We start from the raw sequence: 17,286 nt of genomic DNA on the forward strand, positions 1-17,286 counted from the left end.
GTCTTATTTAGCCTGGAGAACAAAAGATTGAGCGGGGATTTAATAGCAGCCTTCAACTAGCTGGAGGGTGATTCCAATGAGAATAGAGCTAGACTGTTTTTAGTAGTGGCAGATGACAGAACAAGGACCAATGGTCCCAAGTTGCAGCTAGGAAGTTTAGGTTAGACTTTAGGAAAATCTCTCTCACTAGGTAGTAAAGTACTTTAACAGATTACCAGTGGAGGTTGTGGAGCCTTCATCCTTAGAGGGTTTTAAGACTTAGATAGACAAAGCCTTGGCAGAGATGATATAGTTGAAGAATGTCCTGGTTTGAGCAGGGGACATGGATTAGATGACCTCCTTCCAACTCTAACTTTTAATGACACATCCTAGCTATGACAAAAAAGAAAAATCTGAATATTAAAGTTCAGTAGAAATATTACTTTGGGGCAATGGTATCTTCACTACTGGCACATCCAGGACCTCATCAAACTCAAAACAAAAGCAACATTAATCTGTTTTCCTCATAGAATTGTGCACCATTCACAACTGAAGGTGTAGCACTTCCATCCTCCCAATTAAACATCTATTATGGTTGCAACTGTATGATGCCCTAGACCACTGTTGAGTTATGGTGGTGCTTGCATGAGCCACCTATTAACAGAGCCAGTCTGGACCATGTAATATGGATTTCTAGCTTCATTAAAATATGTTACTTTCTTCCTTGTAAAGGTTGCCAGGAATACATAAGGCAACATAAATCAACTGATAAAAAATGAAAAGTATAGGAAGCTGGTCTTTACTGGAGCAAGAATAGGTTGCTTGGACCCAAAGTTCTTCCTTCCCACACCATATAGAAATGGCTGGTTGATATAAGAAAATCATCCCAAAGGATTATCTCATTAGTCCTTCCTCAACTCCTGAGACAGGATCTATGCATTAGAACATATTAGTTACAGAAAAGTGTCACTTACATTTGCAAGGGAGACAGCAAGAAAATGTTTCTTTGTCTTCATGATAACTGCTTAGGATGTTTTTTTCAACTAGTCTGTTCTCTTGGCAAATGGTTAAGCATAGCTTTGACCCATGCCTGGTTGGATTTACCACCCTGTCGAGGCTCAATCAAGCAGTCATACTGAAATATGTACATTGATATAACAACTCAAGTAGTGCCCAATCTCAGTTGGAGAAGAGAGTCTTTCCTACTGCTATGATATATTTCATCAGCAGATGTTAATCCTTAACAAGGCAGAAAATCAGTATCACCAGTACATCCACAATAGCCAAATGAATATCCAGCAAACCTTTCCAAATGAAGTAAATTAGACAAGCCACACAGTTTTATACATGTGTCCTAATCACTGCTTGTTGAGGGTATTTAAGCTGATGCTTAACTATCATTCTCCTACATGGAGGGCAATGTTTTAGAGGTGATAGATGAGGGATGATACCATCCCTGGATGTGATGGGAAGATACCACTCCATGCTGGTAGGTACCAAGTACCATTATATCTACAAACAACATGTTAGCATCTTGCTGAGCAAGTTTCCAAATCTGCATACGGTCAAGAAATGCAAAGATAAAGGTACTTTTCAACATGGAGAAACAGGGCAGTCAAACCATTCATTACAAATTCACTGGCACATACTTGGCAGACTTAGCAGTAACATACATCAGTGGAGCATACAAAGCACAAGTGGATTTGAGAAGCAATACCCTCCTATCAATGCACTGGAGAATCTGTGTGCTGCCACAAAGACGGTTGATGATTTCTGGAAATTTCCCATATAATCAGGTACATTGGGAGCTGTTCACTAATTCATGGGTCTCATATATATAATGTTTCTTTCATAGAGTAAGAAGCACATTTTATAGAAGGCACCATCACCCCTCGTTTACAGAAAGAAAAAATGAGACAGAAAGATGATGTGACCTTGGCCAAATAGTCAGTTTTCTGACTTCCACCACAGCGCTCTACTAGTATAAAAGTTATCAACTTTGCATGAGTCAGTTTCTGTTCCAGAATTGAAATGTGAATCATAACTGCCAAAGTTCATACTACTTTGTGGGAGTAACAAAGAAAGGAATATTCCAAGTCAGCCTCAATTCTGACAAATTCAAGAAACAAGATTAGAACTAATGAACAAAATGTCTCTTCCTCTGCAAGCTAGCTCAATGAAGGGTTGAGGATGGGAATAGTAAAGGGAGAGAAATACCGGGATTCTAATGGCAGCCTAGGAAAGAAAACTTAAAAAACACTCAGGAAAGGAAGAAAATTGATTCAGGACATATATCTTAATTGTTGTTTGAGATTCACTTTTTTTCCTAAAGAACAGAGCAATCGGAGTAATCAGAATATGGTGAAACATGTGCAGTGCAAAGCATGTAGTAAATATTCCAAAGAGAAAGAGCAAATTGATTTTATAGATGGAAAAAGCTAATTATATCAACAATACACAGTTAAAAAGCGTTCAAAGTAAAACAGACAGAATTTTAAACTGGATTCTAAGTACCAGATTCCTCTATCAAGATTTCTGAATAATGCATGCAACCCCTTTCTATCTATTTTTATATTTAAAAGTTTTGGAAGATTAAACTTGTGTTATATATTAGATAAAATTATAATGAATAATTTAGGAAGCATATTTTCAGTGGAAACTACCGGCCTTTAGGAATAAGTGTGCTTTCAGGACCATGAAAGCTATTTTTTCCATAATGATTTCCACTCTTCATAAGTCCTTTTACATATTTTTTTCTTCCTAAAAACAATAATCTTGACAGATTCATTATTCAGTTGTGATCCTTCTCACTTCCTTCTTTTTGTTTTTATTTCAATTCGACTTTGCTTCACATTTATTTCATTATTTCTTTCATCATTTCATTATTTTCTAAATTAAGTGTATCAGCATATTATTTTTGATTTCTCAGTTGCCCCACAATAACTTACTTGTATTGATTTTGTACACTTGCCAGCCTCTAATTCTTTCCTTCAATAAGGTCTTGTCTGTAAATTGTTGTCTTTCTTGTGGCAAAACCCCTTCCTTTAGATCACGTCCTTTTCTCATTCTCTTCAGAGAGTTATACCAAGTTATTAGAAAAAAGGTTTTAATTTCAACCTCACCAAGTGGCACTCAGATGTAATGGAAAATTTCAGGTAAATAGAACAAACTGCAATTCTGAGATTCAGGCTTGCCAAACAGTGGAATAAGTTATGCTTGTACAAGGATACCTCTGACTTATGCCACTAGTGGAAATTCTACAAGGGTTCTTTCTTTAGTGGAATTAGAAAACATACCTGAGCCCACTTCGTGTCCCAGCCTGACCAGCCTCCTTTCCTGTACACTGCGGTGAAATTAAAAAAAAATAACATAAACTAGACATTTAGGGTACCTGTACACACCACAGGGTTTAATCATCATTAAATTAAATAGGCTTATACAATTTAAACTTGTTTAAATAGACTTAAAAAGTCTAAACTTGTTTTGGAGCATTGCATCAGTGTTTGCACACAGTAGGTTTTCTAAAAAAAAAAAAAAAGCTTTGGAGCACTGCATCAGTGTTTGCACACACTTGTTTTTTGAACAAAATAAACCCAGGAGAGAGTGGGATGGTCCAGTGCTGCCCCGCCCCGGCCCCAAAGCCCCCCACACTGTGTCACGCAGCTGTGGGAGCATGGAGCCAGCAAACGGCACAAGAAAAAAAAGCAGAATCAGTTCCAAAGTGGAAGCAATTCAAAGGGGTGAACTACAAAAAAGTTGTAGCACCATCTGGTGGGCAAAGAGACTCATTACATGCCTTTGAGTGCCTTTGTGTTTTTACAACCCATGGACACAACACTTTAATTTGCAATGAGCCAAACTAAACTACACCTGAGGAGTTTTATTTTAATGCACCAGAAAGACTTTTGAAGTGTCCAGAAAACTCGCTTGTGCAGTCACACCGTTGCAATGCAAGAAAGGGCAAAAAACATGGCATGTACAAGGGCCCTTAAAAGTCACGCTTCTAATCACAAGGTTCATGTACGTTACTTATTTCATATATGTTAGCAGTCCCATATAAATTAACTATGTGCTTTTACTGACATTTTAACCTATACATTGTTATAGGTAACACTTCAATTGAAACTAGAGAAAAAAATACTTCCAATTGTTTAATTTAGTGGTATGCCTTTCTCATCAGATTAACTCCTCCCCTCAGTGGTCAGTTAGTTAAGGCCAAGTCATGCTCTCACTGATGTTTACAGAAAGAATCTAATTCACTTCAGGAGAAACAGGCCTGTCCCTTCTGCACTGTTTATATGGGTATGCCATGTGTTTTAAAAAGAGGGGGAAAGTATTGGAAAACCATTAAAAAATAAAGAAAAACACATAGCCTTAAACTTTTTCTTTTTCATTAACACAATTTCAGAATTGTTAGTGTCCCTTTAAACAGTAGTGTAATGGGGGAGAGGCGGGGGGCAGGAGGGGTGACAAGCGCAGCACCTTTGAGGGGACAAGGGAGAAGAGGTGTGAAAATAGCTGTACTAATGACAGTGGGTGATTATGCCACTGGAGTCAGCAGCATGGCATCCAGTGCTGCCCTAGGTGCAGGACTGTCCATCTATGCCTGTGCCTTTAACGCCACCATATAGATCACAGAAAATATTAACTGCCAAGAATTAAAAAGATTCCACAATTGATATATGCAGAACTATATGCTTTAGCTGGATAGTATAATGCTGGATGCTGAATGCTGGAAGCTGTAATAGGAAGGGAGCAGAGAATGGAAAAGTCTGCCACCACCTGATCATCCACTCTCTTCCAGTATGTGAGGAGACAGAGGCTGAATGAGCCTATGGTCTGACCCAGCATATAGTTTTATGTTCTTGTACTATGTACTTTTTCTCTTTCTTATAAAATTTGACTGTAGAATGAAGCTGTATCCTATAACTCTGGTTTTGTGTCATTAAGCTCTCTCTAGGTCCAGTTAAATATTATAAGCTAGAAAGAAAATACTGCAAAGACTGGAAAGTTTGGTTAAGATTTAAGCAAAAAGAAGCTGAATCTGAACATGACAATGCTGACTTAGGCCACAGTCAATCTGTTTAATTCCATTATACTTGATCTGATTAACCTGAAAAGACAATATTAGCCAATTCCTAAAAGACAGGTTTCTTTCTTTTCTTTCTTCAATCATTCAAAAGAAAATGAAAATAAAAAAAAAAAGGAAAATGAAAAGGTTTCCATTTATTTGGCTTAGCATGACTCAGTGGGAATGTCTATATGAGATGCTACATAGATCATCACTACGGTGATGTAGCATCAGTGGGCACAAACCGTGATGCCAATATTACATCACCATAGCTTGTCACCGGTACTATAGATAGCTTGTGCCGGCACTGTGCAGGACACTCTACTTCAGAAGGGATGTGGATAAGCTTGAGAGAGTCCAAAGGAGAGCCACCCACATGATCAAAGGCCAAGAGAGCAAGCCTTATGACAAGCGGCTGAGGGACATGGGGCTCTTCAGCCTGGAGAAAAGAAGGCTCAAGGGGTGCACCAGGATCTGGGAGAATGTCTGTTCACCAGGGGTTCCCAAGGGATACCAGCCACAAATTTCTGGAAGGACAATTTAGACTGGACATAAGGAAAATTTATTTACAGTCTGAGTGTCCAGGGTCTGGAACAGACTCCCCCCAGAGGTGGTGCAAGCAACTACTCTGGACTCATTCAAAAGGTGTTCAGATGCTTATCTTGCTGGGATCATTTGACCCCAGCAGACTTCCTGCCTATGGCAGGGGGGCTAGACTCAATCTTGTGAGGCCCCTTCCAGCCCTTAACGTCTATGCAATCTATTTAGTACTTGTTTTAGTACAGTATCAAATGACTGTGCAGCACCAAATGCACAGTCAGGGGCATGTGTAGATGCACTCCAGTACGTCAATGATCTTCAGCTTGTATTTAATTTATAAAACTATGGTAACTTCTATTTAAGGAGAAATATTCTTGTATTACTAACTGCTTAGAAAGTTAGTGCTAGCATATGATGAAGTGAAATGCAATTCAACAGGGGGGAATGAAAATTTATGTTTTTTCTCTTTGTAACCAACTGCTGATGCCATGAAAAGCATTTTCATTAATAGAATATGTCAAAAGCTGTGGGATATTAGCAGTATTTGAACAAATGTTACCCTTATCTCTTGTATAGGTGCTGCCTTGTTCATCCTGTCCTTAAGTTCATATCACACAGGCATATTAAGTATATAAATGACTTTCAATTATTTAAATAAATAATCATAATATACCTACAATGGCTTTGGAAAGTCTTTGCATAATTTTGCAGGTATTTCTTTTAGTTTATTTTCTTTCTTTAGTAGGAACTGCTTTGCAAGATAGACATTGGAGTCTAACTACAGAAGGAAGAAAACCTGTGCATATTTATCTGGTTTACACTAGTGTCTTGACTGTTCATTGGTAACTGCTATAAAAATGAATCTGGAATATATAGATTCAATGATTTTACAATTTGTGGTTTATTCGCTGACAATTAGTAATTATTTCTTTTATAATACAATTGAACTATACAACTTGTATAATTTTCTCCTATTTAGTATACCTAATATTATAAAGGGCTTAGTCTGTCTGTCCATAATGCTTTTCATCATGTGCATATGGTTCCCTGAAAGGGCTGGCAGCAATTGGCTGGGAGGGCTCTGCCTCCTCAGGCAGGGAGGCGGAGGTGGAGGGAGCTGTTAGAGTTTAATATTTACTTGCCCTTAGAAGCCTGTCAAAGCTGACAGGAGCCAGGGGCAGTAGGACCCAAGGGAGCCCTCAGCATGACTGAGCAGCCCTGTACCGCCCCACCCTGCCCACCCATAACCATTCCCTGCTTCCTGCCTTGCTTTGCACCATGTGGCTCCTGGCTGCATTGCTGGACTGGGGAGCGTGGAGCCCCGCCGGTACGTGTGTGCAGGAGCACAGTGTGTGGGGTGTGTGTGTGTTCAGGCAGGGACAGAGTGTGGGGGGTGTGCAGGAAGGGGCAGAGTTTGGGTGTGGGTGTGTGTAGGCAGGAGCAGAGTGTGTGTGTGGTGGGGTGGAGGTGTATGGGGGTGTGCAGGCAGGGGCAGGGTGTATGTGTGTGTGTGTGTGTGTGTGTGTGTGTGCATGCAGGCAGGGGCAGAGTGTGGGGGGTGTGCAGGAAAGGGCAGAGTGTGTGTGTGTGTGTGTGTGTGTGTGTGTGTGTGTGTGTGTGTGTGTGTGTGCAGGCAGGGACAAAGTGTGGCTGTGTGTGTATGGGTGGAGGTGTGTGTGGAGGCAGGGGCAGGGTGTGTGCGGGTGTGTGTGTGTGTGTGTGTGTACAGGCAGGGGCAGAGTGTTTAGGTGTATGCATGTGTGCAGGTAGGGACAGAGTGTGTGTAGGCATTGGAAGAATGTGTGTGTGTGTGTGCAGGCAGGAGTAGAGTGTAGCAGTGTGGGGATGTGCAGGCAGGGGCAGGTGTGTGTGTGTGTGTGTGTGTGTGTGTGTGTGTGTGTGCAGGTAGGGGCAGAGTGGGCGTGTGTGGGTGTGTGTGTGCAGACAGGAGTAGAGTGTGGGGGTGTGTACAGGCAGGAGCAGAGTGTGGCAGTATGGGGGGAGTTCGGGCAAGGGCAGATTGCGGGAGTGTGGGTGTGTGCAGGCAGGGCAGAGTGTGTGTGTGTGTGTGTGTGTGTGTGTGTGTGTAGGCAGGGGCAGAGTGTGTGGGTTTGTGTGTTCATAGGGTGAGTCCCACATGGACACCCTGCCACACGTGCACACCCCCGCACTGCCATACACACTGACCCCCACACCCACAGCTGCTCTCACAGCCCAGGCTCCCTCCCACCACACACAGTCCCTACAAACCCCACACCCACCCACATTCCATATATCCACACACACACCCACATGCTCCCCCACTCCACATACCCACAGCCTCCCGCAACCCTATACCCACCACCCCACAACATACAAGAATAAGACTTCATTTTAAGCTATTGTGTGATCACTTCTATGTACACTACACAAACAAATGTAAATCTGGACAAAAATATTTTTTGAAAATCAAATTAACGAATGCTGTAGATGTTTCCTTTTTGGAACATAATTTGGTATTTTTCTGATTCCAAGATGGCAAAACCCCTCTCTGAAAGGACTGCTTCTGGGGGCAAGGGGAAGGACTTCTGGTGGCAAAGGTCAGGAGTTAGGGGGCAGGATGTCTGGTCACAAGAGGATGACCAGGGGGTGAGGTACCTGCCAAGGGGTGAGGCTACCCATGTAGCCCTTGACAGCTTGCCAAAACTCAGTAAGTGGCCCTCTACCTGAAATAATTGCTTGCCCTTGGTTTACATGGCTGGCCCCAAAGAGTGAGTGGGCATGGGGCACGTAAACACTCCCTGAAATACTCTGTCATTCATGACGAGCAATTGGTTAGTATATCTATAATTCCCTTATTAGATAGATTAACACAAATAAGTTTTTTATTTTCAAAAGTTGCATACCTATAGTCTGTTGAGAAGATAGTGAGATTGATAAAATAATGGTTAGATGACTATATTTGCCCTTGTCTCTGGAAGCTGCTACTGCTTAAACAAATATTGTTAAGACAAGTAATCAGTTGTTTCAGAATTATTTAACATAAGTTTTGGATGCTATCATGTGATGCTCAATTCCTGGACACAAATCAACTTTGGGGGATTAATTTCTTCCCAAAAGAGGTAGGTTTAGTAATTTTGATTAGCTTAAGTAGAAAAGAATACTGAGTAGAATATTATGAACTGTAACATCGTATCACTTTTTGTTTCATGCCTTCCCTTAATACCTGCCCTTTTATGCAGGTAGACTAGTAAACAAATGGCCCACTCTTTCCTTCCTCCCATCACTTCTTGAAATGCAATTCAGCTTGTAGTTGGAAATTTGGAATTGTTAACATCAAGTAGCTTGACTTGCAAGCTAAACAGTGATTTCTAACAAGTATTGTAATTATCAGAAAGAAGACCCAGCAGTAAGCCTCTTATTTTACTTTCCTTTTTTATGTTATTTTATATACATATATTTTTGCCTCCAAACTGAATTTGACTTAACTATACAGAAAGGCAGTCATAGGACATATTCGTTTATAGGACATGAACCTGGTTCTGAAACAAGAGTTTGTGTGGCCTTGAGTAAATAGCTTAAATGTTCCCTCTGCTTCAGTTGGCCACATACAGAATAGAACTGGTACTTCCCTAACTCACAGGGGCCCTTGTAAGATTAAGTAACTAAGATGCTCAGAAATTCTGGTGATAAGGCCCATAAAAGTATCTATATGGATCATACAATTTTATAGAGAGGAGACAGTACATAGGAGAATTTCACATAGTATGGATTCAAATATAGGTTTTGCAAAATAAACAAAAACTACAGAAAAGCATTTAAAAAGAAAAAGAAAGAGGAAAATGTATATCTTTAGATCTTAATAGCCACTGCTTTGCACCCTTAGAAGTAATTTAAACCTACAAAGTGGATGAGTCTACGCAAGATGATACATTGCTGTAGTGATGAGCTGTGGCGACATAGCTCATTGCTACGGTGACATAGCATCGGTGGGCACTAACCAGGATGCCACTGCTATTGTGCAGTAGATTCATAGATTAATACATTCTAGGGTCAGAAGGGACCTCAGTGGGCCATCTAGTCTGACCCCCTACCCCTGGCAGGCAAGAAAAGGGTCACTAAACCTGGGATCATATGATCCCAGCCAGGTGCCTGTCCAGTCTCCTCTTGAAGACTCCCAAGGATGGGGTGATAGTAGGAACGAGCTACTATGCAGTAGCTTGTTGTTACTGTGCAGTAGGGTCGAAAATGACCCATACACTGCCAGGACTCTGTAGTACTGGTGGGTATGATGCAGTCATTTAGTACTTGCTAAAGCAAATAGCAATTGTGCAGTGGGGTGCACGTGTAGACATGCCCAGTGAGTGGAAAATGCCACCAGATCCAACTAGCAGGATTTTACTCTTTAATTTGCTAAGGTATAAATTAATATATATGTAGTAAAGCAGTCAAGAATTGGGCCCTTTTGCACCTGAAATACTGCTGTATTGGGCATGACAACTGCAAAGCAAAGCAAGTCAGTTTAGCTCCACTGCCCATTTTGAGTGAAATAATAGTTTTGTTTTGTTTTTTCTTAAACCTATATTTTCCTTAAAAAAAGAGAGAGAGACTCACCTAATATTCGGATTTTGGGGGCAATTAATATTTATTTTATGTAAAACCAGTCAATATAGCACTAGAGTTACTCAAAACAAGCAAGTTGTGTAGGTTTGTGTTCTATGCCTTCCTATTTCTTGATTAAACTGAAATGAAATAATTTTTTAAAAATGCTGAAAGGAAGCTGGTCATTGTTTCAACTTTGCAGCATATTTATGACAGCTGCTAGGCTGCAGGAATGCCAGCTGCCAGAATTCATTAGGCTTATGTGTGAATCTCCTTCTGAATCCACAGACACTCATCGATTTATGCTAGGTCTCTACCACTGGTATCAATTAGGGTAAAACTAGAAGCAGTTACCTGCTGTTGGATTGCTACAGCTGGTGTTGACAAGCAAGGGCCATTAACTGGCTTTTATTATAGTCTTGAAAAAGTGTTCAAGACTTTGCAAATGGTACACTACACTAATTATTTAAATGAGATTTCTTTTTTTAGCTTACATTTTACCAATCTACTCTTTTGTTTCTGTAATGAGGAAAACCTATTGTTAGAATAGTCCAAATGTTCCATGCAATATAAATTTTGCTTCTGTGAATTGAGAAATCTACATAAACATGACGGCTAACTACACCTCAATGCATTGCTGCACAGGCAAGTTACAAACAGCTGAACAAATGCAGGCCCTCACTGTCAGACTTCATGACTAAAGTTAGGGGCACTTCACTTCAGAATTTAAAAAAGAAATGGCCTGGTTTTGAGGATGCCCTGAGCACCAAACACATACCACTGGCTTTAACAGAGTTATTTTGTGTTTGTACTAGCATACAGCTCCAAGTATCCAGCTAATTAACAGCTTACTAGGGATCACTGACTGTGAAAACAAACAAAAGTATAGATTTCATAGATATCATAGACATTAGGGCTGGAAGGGTCCTTGCAAGATCCTCGGGTCCAGCTCCCTACTCAAAGGGCAGGAAAATGAGCTGGGGTTAGAGTAGTAGTAGGTTTCATCATCAGATACTCTCAATTCAGTGGGGTTTTGTTTTGCTTATTGTTATAGACAGAGTAAGAAAAAAGTATCTCTTGCTAATTAAATGTTTGTTGGCATCTACATTTGAATCATCATAACACAGAAGGAATCCTTCCTTAAATTTTGCAAATATCTCCCCTTGAGCACCTTAAAAGGGCACCTGGAAATTGAGCCTCAGCTTTCAAAGAACCATAGGAGTACAGAAAATCAAGAGACTAGTATAGCAATTCTTTATAGACCAGCACTCCTGCTCAAGCAGTATATCAGTGTAACCTTGGTACAATTGTCAACTTAATATTGTGGCGTTTTCCTTATATTTTCTGTAAACACAAAAGTCTGAATTTAGTTAAACAGAAATTAACCTTCAACAAATCAGATCTCAAAATGCGTTATTTTAAAATACAATTAATCAAATTGCACAGACCAAGATTTGTCCCTTATTAAAAATCTATTAAGACATACTATTCAGCATATTAGGTAACTGAACAGAAAGAAGACAAACTTTACCAGCAAGATTTCTTAGAGGGGCAATCATTTAAAACTACTATAGCATCTAATCAGAAAACACAAGCATCTTTTACAAACTCTGAATCTTCCGGATAACCCAAAAGCTCTTCTACAGGATCAAGTAAGAGATGTGTCTTGTGTTCCCTTCCCCTTATTTAATGGATAAGCAAATAGATAAAATATTGGATTTTAATCTTTACTTATGCTCTTCCCATTGCTTTCATCAGTAATACTACAGATTCTAATAGACTGGATTGATAACAGATTTACCCCACTCTATTCAGTCTTTACACAAAAATAAATGAAGTGTGGATAGATTACACATAATCCTGAATTCCTATAATTTACTTTATTCCCAGCATAATTCTGCACTTAATTCATCAGGAATAAAACTACACCAGTGTCAGTTACACTGATGCAGTTGTATGTCTAGACTTAAACCAAGGTAGCCACTTGCTCAAAGTAAATGAGCCATTGTCTTCCCCACCACCTACTGATGAAGCATAGTAACAGTGCCTGCTTCATACAACTGCTGTTGATCTGTCTATTCTGAATCCTAGTGTAATTGGTCAGCGTGCAGAAGCAATGTATGTTACATTTGGCTAAATGTATCATCTGCTCACTCCCTGAGAATATAAAATCTAGAAAGAAAGAGGTAGTGAGTTGTCCAACAATAAACACCAGTTTGCTGAATCTGATATAAAAACCTAATTCCTAACTTGATAAGAAGACAGAAACATTGGCTAGGTACAGACATTACACATATCATGCATCAAGCAGGCAGATGTTACACATGTAGTGCATTAAACAGGCAGAAAGTGCTCTAAAGCTGTAACTCAGGGGTTTTCAACCTTTTTAGTCTAAGTACCCCTGGCAGCTGAATGCCAAGTTGGACAGAGGCGGGGGGAAGGTGGTAGTGCATGGCCGAACGCCAAGCACCGGGGGGGGGAGGGGGAAGGGGGAGGGTAGTGCGTGGCCAGACACTGAGTGTTGGGAGGGAGCGGGCAGTGCACAGCCAGATGCTGACTGGGAAGGTGGAGATGGTGTGTGGATGGGCAGAGATGGAGCATCATCGCCTCCCAGGAGCAGGGCCAGGGTAGGGCAGGGCAGGGAAGGGAAGGGCAAAGCAGAGCAGGGAAGCTCACCAGGTTGGTGTGTGGCAGCAGCAGCCACCTCGTGTGTGCTTCCCCACCCCACAGAGAGAAGCCACTGCTTAAGCCCTGCCCCAGCCCTGTTCCTGGGAGGTGGTGGCACTCTGTCCCCACCCGCCCTCGCATACCCCCTGGGACCGGTCCAAGTACCCCCAGGGGTATGTGTACCCCCGATTGACAACCCCTGCTGTAACTGAACATATGTTCACAGCTCTTAGAGCATTTAAAATGGTGGATTGTGCTCTAAGTTAACTTGCAATGGATGTATACTAAATTAAAGTGCTTTCTGTTACAGCGCTTTAAATCGTACATCTGCACTAGATCCCATTGAGGGTTAATTTAGAGTGCAATCACTGCCATCCCAGGTGGTGTTGCACAGGGCAGTGCTGTAGCCTTAGGCACAGTTCATTTTCTCTGCCTGAGCCTGAGCATGGGCCAGCACTTCCCTCTCAGCTGTCACTGACCCTAGTCAGTGAAAGTCTCTGATTCTAGCCCGTGCACAGCTTTGCTGGATGGGGATTGTGGGTGGGGAAGTGGGGTTTCTGTCCCCGCAGCTATCTCAGCTATGTGGTGTGCCACAGCCTGGCAAGGTGAGGACTGCAGGGAAGGGGCTGTGGGGTCTTTCGCCCTGCAGCTGCAGCTGCCCTGTGGGGGTGTGCTGCAACACAGCCCAGGTGGGGCGGGAGGAGGGGGAATGCAGGAAGAGGGCCTCAGGGTCTCTTCCCCCATAGCAGCCCAGGCCAGGCTATTGTGTGCTGCTGCTTGGCAAGGGGGTAACAGGGGAAGGGCTCGGGGGTCTCTCCCCACAGCTGCCCCTTCCAGGCCCTACTGCATAGTTGATATTTGGACTAATCATGCAAAGTCAGGAAATCTTCAATTCCCACTGACTACAGAGAGAACTGAAAGACGATAAGGACTTATCTTGTTACACACTGAGATGTGGAATGCCCACTTGCTATGTCATTAAGCTGCACACCTGCACTGAGTGTTTAACCATTCTGCTATAGTGTTCACTATTAAAGTATCATAATTTATCAAACCATTTCCACATCATATTATCAAAGATACTAAAGTTATCTACATTCTATAGATAAGAAAATATCTGCCCATAGATTTGAGGATGTAGTAGAGAATTCATAGTCTGAAATGACTCCTCACCCCTTTGATTATATTTCTATGCACAGGATTGGCTATACAGTTCTAAATAGTTAACCAGATGATTTTTTCAACATTGATAAAATTGACTCATTTTCAATGCTTCGTCGAGTATACTTTGAATCATGAACTATTTGCTACCATTTCTGGAACGAACTTTAAAATAGTATGGTTGCCCATCAGCCACACACATGCATATGCACTATTGTGACCGGACCCTATAGGGTTTAAGACCTCCACAGCAATTTCATAAATTGAGCTACCAGAGGGAACTATTATACTGCATTATTGTGCAATTGCACAAAACAATATATAGCATATGGAGATCTTGTGTGTTGGGGGAGGTCAGCTCCATCCCCCTCTGATTTATGTTGAATCACAGCAACCCATAAAATTAAAGCTACATTATTAAACTAAGTAAAATCAAACCAAGCCAACCAGAGTAAGTAACAGGCTAACACTAACTGCTGATGACAGATGAATCCCAACTGTCATTCAAAATTACATTCACTGTATCAGGTGGAAACTTTATTTGTATTAGCAATGGCACCAGAAAACAGCTAAGTATTAAGTAAGGTAAGGTAATAAATTATGATAGATTGAAAATAATAAAACCCGTGGAACTTTTATGAAGAAGTGGAGCAGCAAGAGATTTAGGGGCATAGTGTCCTTGGGTGGAAGCCTGGCTCTATTAAAATTATTGCAAACCACTCATTTGCAACAGGGCCAGGATTTCACCCCTTTAATTTGACACTCTCATTTCCGTATCTCCTACTGCAGTCTTCTTGCTGCAGTCTCTTCATTAGCTTAAGGCTGTAATTTTTTTTCTTTTCAGGTATGTTTTATATAAAGAATATACTTTTATATTATATAAGATATTTTCTCTTATACTTAGCCTATTCCTCTATTAATTATCTTGTTCCTTTGCTTCCCTGTTCTTATTCTGTATATAACCATAAGCATGTAAGAAACTTTTCTTTGTGAAACTTAGGTTAGTACATTAGTCCAAAGGAAAGTAAACTGAAACTACAGATTAGTAAATAAAACCATATTATTTTCTTGACCTAGATTCTTAAATACCACTTATCTTTGTGCAGTATACTGGGTAATGGTAATAGTATCACAGATACTTCAACAGTATCATGAAGATAATTATTCCACTGTCTGATTGGATAATCTGGTCAATTTCTGGTTTGACAGTTTCCTTCCCTGGTATCTTTCTTTCTTTCCACCTTCATTGCTAACAATACTATGTCTAAGGGAAATCAAACTTGTAATGAGTTTTGAATTTAAAATCTATGAAGGCAGAAAGAGATGTATTCACTCTAATCACCTCCAGGAGAGAGTTCAGTCTCTTAGGACCTACTCACAAAATTTACCATTATGTCCAATCTTGTTGTGCCTGAGGAACACAAATGATGAGAGAGGTTATCATCATTTGAAACTATGAAGTATTGTGGGCAATACCAAAAAGAGCTCTGAAGATTAAAACTGAGACTTAAAACTTGATGTTTTATTAGGAAACAAAATAGTGAGTAAAGTGCTGAGGTAAGATGTAACCCACTATCAGGAGAACCCAAATACTTTCATCTTCTACACTCTAGCTTTTAGAACTGTTGATCACATTTAATTTAAATTGAGATCATGCATGAACTGATTTAAAAGTTGACGTTTACACAAAATGGAATAGAAGTTTTTCAATACTGCATACTATGCATCATTTTTATGACTGTTAGGCCAAGAGAATAATTCCCAAAGTACATTTTAATTCTCATTTAAAGAGGTTAGAGATCTTTGCTTGAATTGATGACAAATAGATTGTTTTAATCAAAGTATAAATGTTTAAAAATTGTATTTTATAATATTTTCCACAAAAAGAAACTATGATGATATTTTGTATCAGAAAAGTTGACTTTCATTTTCATATTATTTTACAGTATTAGTCACTACAATAACTGATACAATACTAGTTTAAATAAATATAATTGGATAGCTTTGTAGTTGCTTCCTCTCATGCCATTAATTTAATGTGTGGCCAGGGGCCCTATCAGCTGATCATAGGTCCCATCTGGAACCCCTGAGCCTGGGAGCTCTTAGATGACAGGGATCCCATGCACCCTGCAACTGGGAGACTGCAGCTGCTGCAGTTTTCCTGACACAGTGATCCCTGGGTGCCCTTATGGCTAGGAGCCTAGGTCAGCTGATGGGGCTCCCAGCCGCAGAAGCTTATGGTGCACCCCCATCACTAGGAGCCCTGTCAGCTGACCCAAGCTCTCCGCCAGAGGACCTCACTTCTTGCTGGTACAGGGGAAGTCTCAGATTGTGCTGCACTGGCAACAAGGTGCAATGGGATCTAATGTGGAATCCACACAATTGCAACTTTTCCAATGCCACACTTGCATAGCAGGAGGTGGGATTGTGTAGATTGCACATTAGATCCCATTGCACCTTGACCTGCAAGTCTGGATGGGCCCTGAAATACATAAATAAAATGTGAAAATAAAAACTAAACATATACTATGAAACAAAAGTTTTGAAATACTGAAACAACTTCAAAATTCTAAAATAAAATATTTGAGAACTACTTTTGGAATTCACAAAAAATTATACAGTTTTTCCAATTCATTAGAAGAAAGAAATGTTGTAATTCCCCCATGATAAAAATGCTAATTTTGACCAGCTCCCCCCTTTGTTCACATTTGTATGTATACAGATTCTATTCTTTTCAACTTGTAAAAGATGTATCCCTTAGATTATATTAAATCATTTAGAAAGTTTAAAGATAATATTATAGCATTCCATAGATTTTTTATCTTCTCACCTTTTTTGTAATGCTGTTATATCATAATCCCATTCTACTTTCAGATACTCCAGTTAAATTATTTTTACTTTTGAGATTCTCACATAATTGTATAAGCAGCTGGATGTTTACTACGCATTTTTAGTTTTGGATATCTATTTTTTATTTAATTCCCTCACCTGACATTCTGCTAGTTTTCCAAAACTTAACTCTGTGATTTCAACTTGTCTCTCCTCCAGTTCCCTTGTAATTACTGATCTAATCTTTTACTAGATACAGAATTATATTCAGGTTACTGACACACCTAACTGATGTCTGTGTCCAACCAGAACATTTCTCAGCACTTGGCAACCTTCCTTCAACATCTCAGTTAAAACACAATCAAATCTTCTATGCCAGCAACAGTGTTCTATTTTCTTTTAAGTAAAGCCCTTCCCCTGATGTATAGGCTCTCCCCACTCAAAAAACAAACAAAAAA

General features: G+C 40.2%; 1 protein-coding gene across 3 annotated transcripts in view; it reads right to left on the reverse strand.

Moving 5' to 3' along the window:
* CDH12 (cadherin 12) overlaps positions 1-17,286 on the reverse strand; it is a 976,881-nt gene that overhangs the window by 217,829 nt on the left and 741,766 nt on the right. The window contains exon 2 of one of the 3 annotated variants that reach the window (XM_019483342.2): positions 3,276-3,322. The exons of the other annotated variants lie outside the window; for them this stretch is intronic. Within the exon in view, the coding sequence (XP_019338887.1) occupies positions 3,276-3,322 (47 nt within the window). The remainder of the gene's footprint in view (positions 1-3,275; positions 3,323-17,286) is intronic. 3 annotated transcript variants of the gene reach the window in all.

This window comes from Alligator mississippiensis, chromosome 5, assembly GCF_030867095.1.
Source record: "Alligator mississippiensis isolate rAllMis1 chromosome 5, rAllMis1, whole genome shotgun sequence".
Classification (NCBI taxonomy): Eukaryota; Metazoa; Chordata; order Crocodylia; family Alligatoridae; genus Alligator; species Alligator mississippiensis.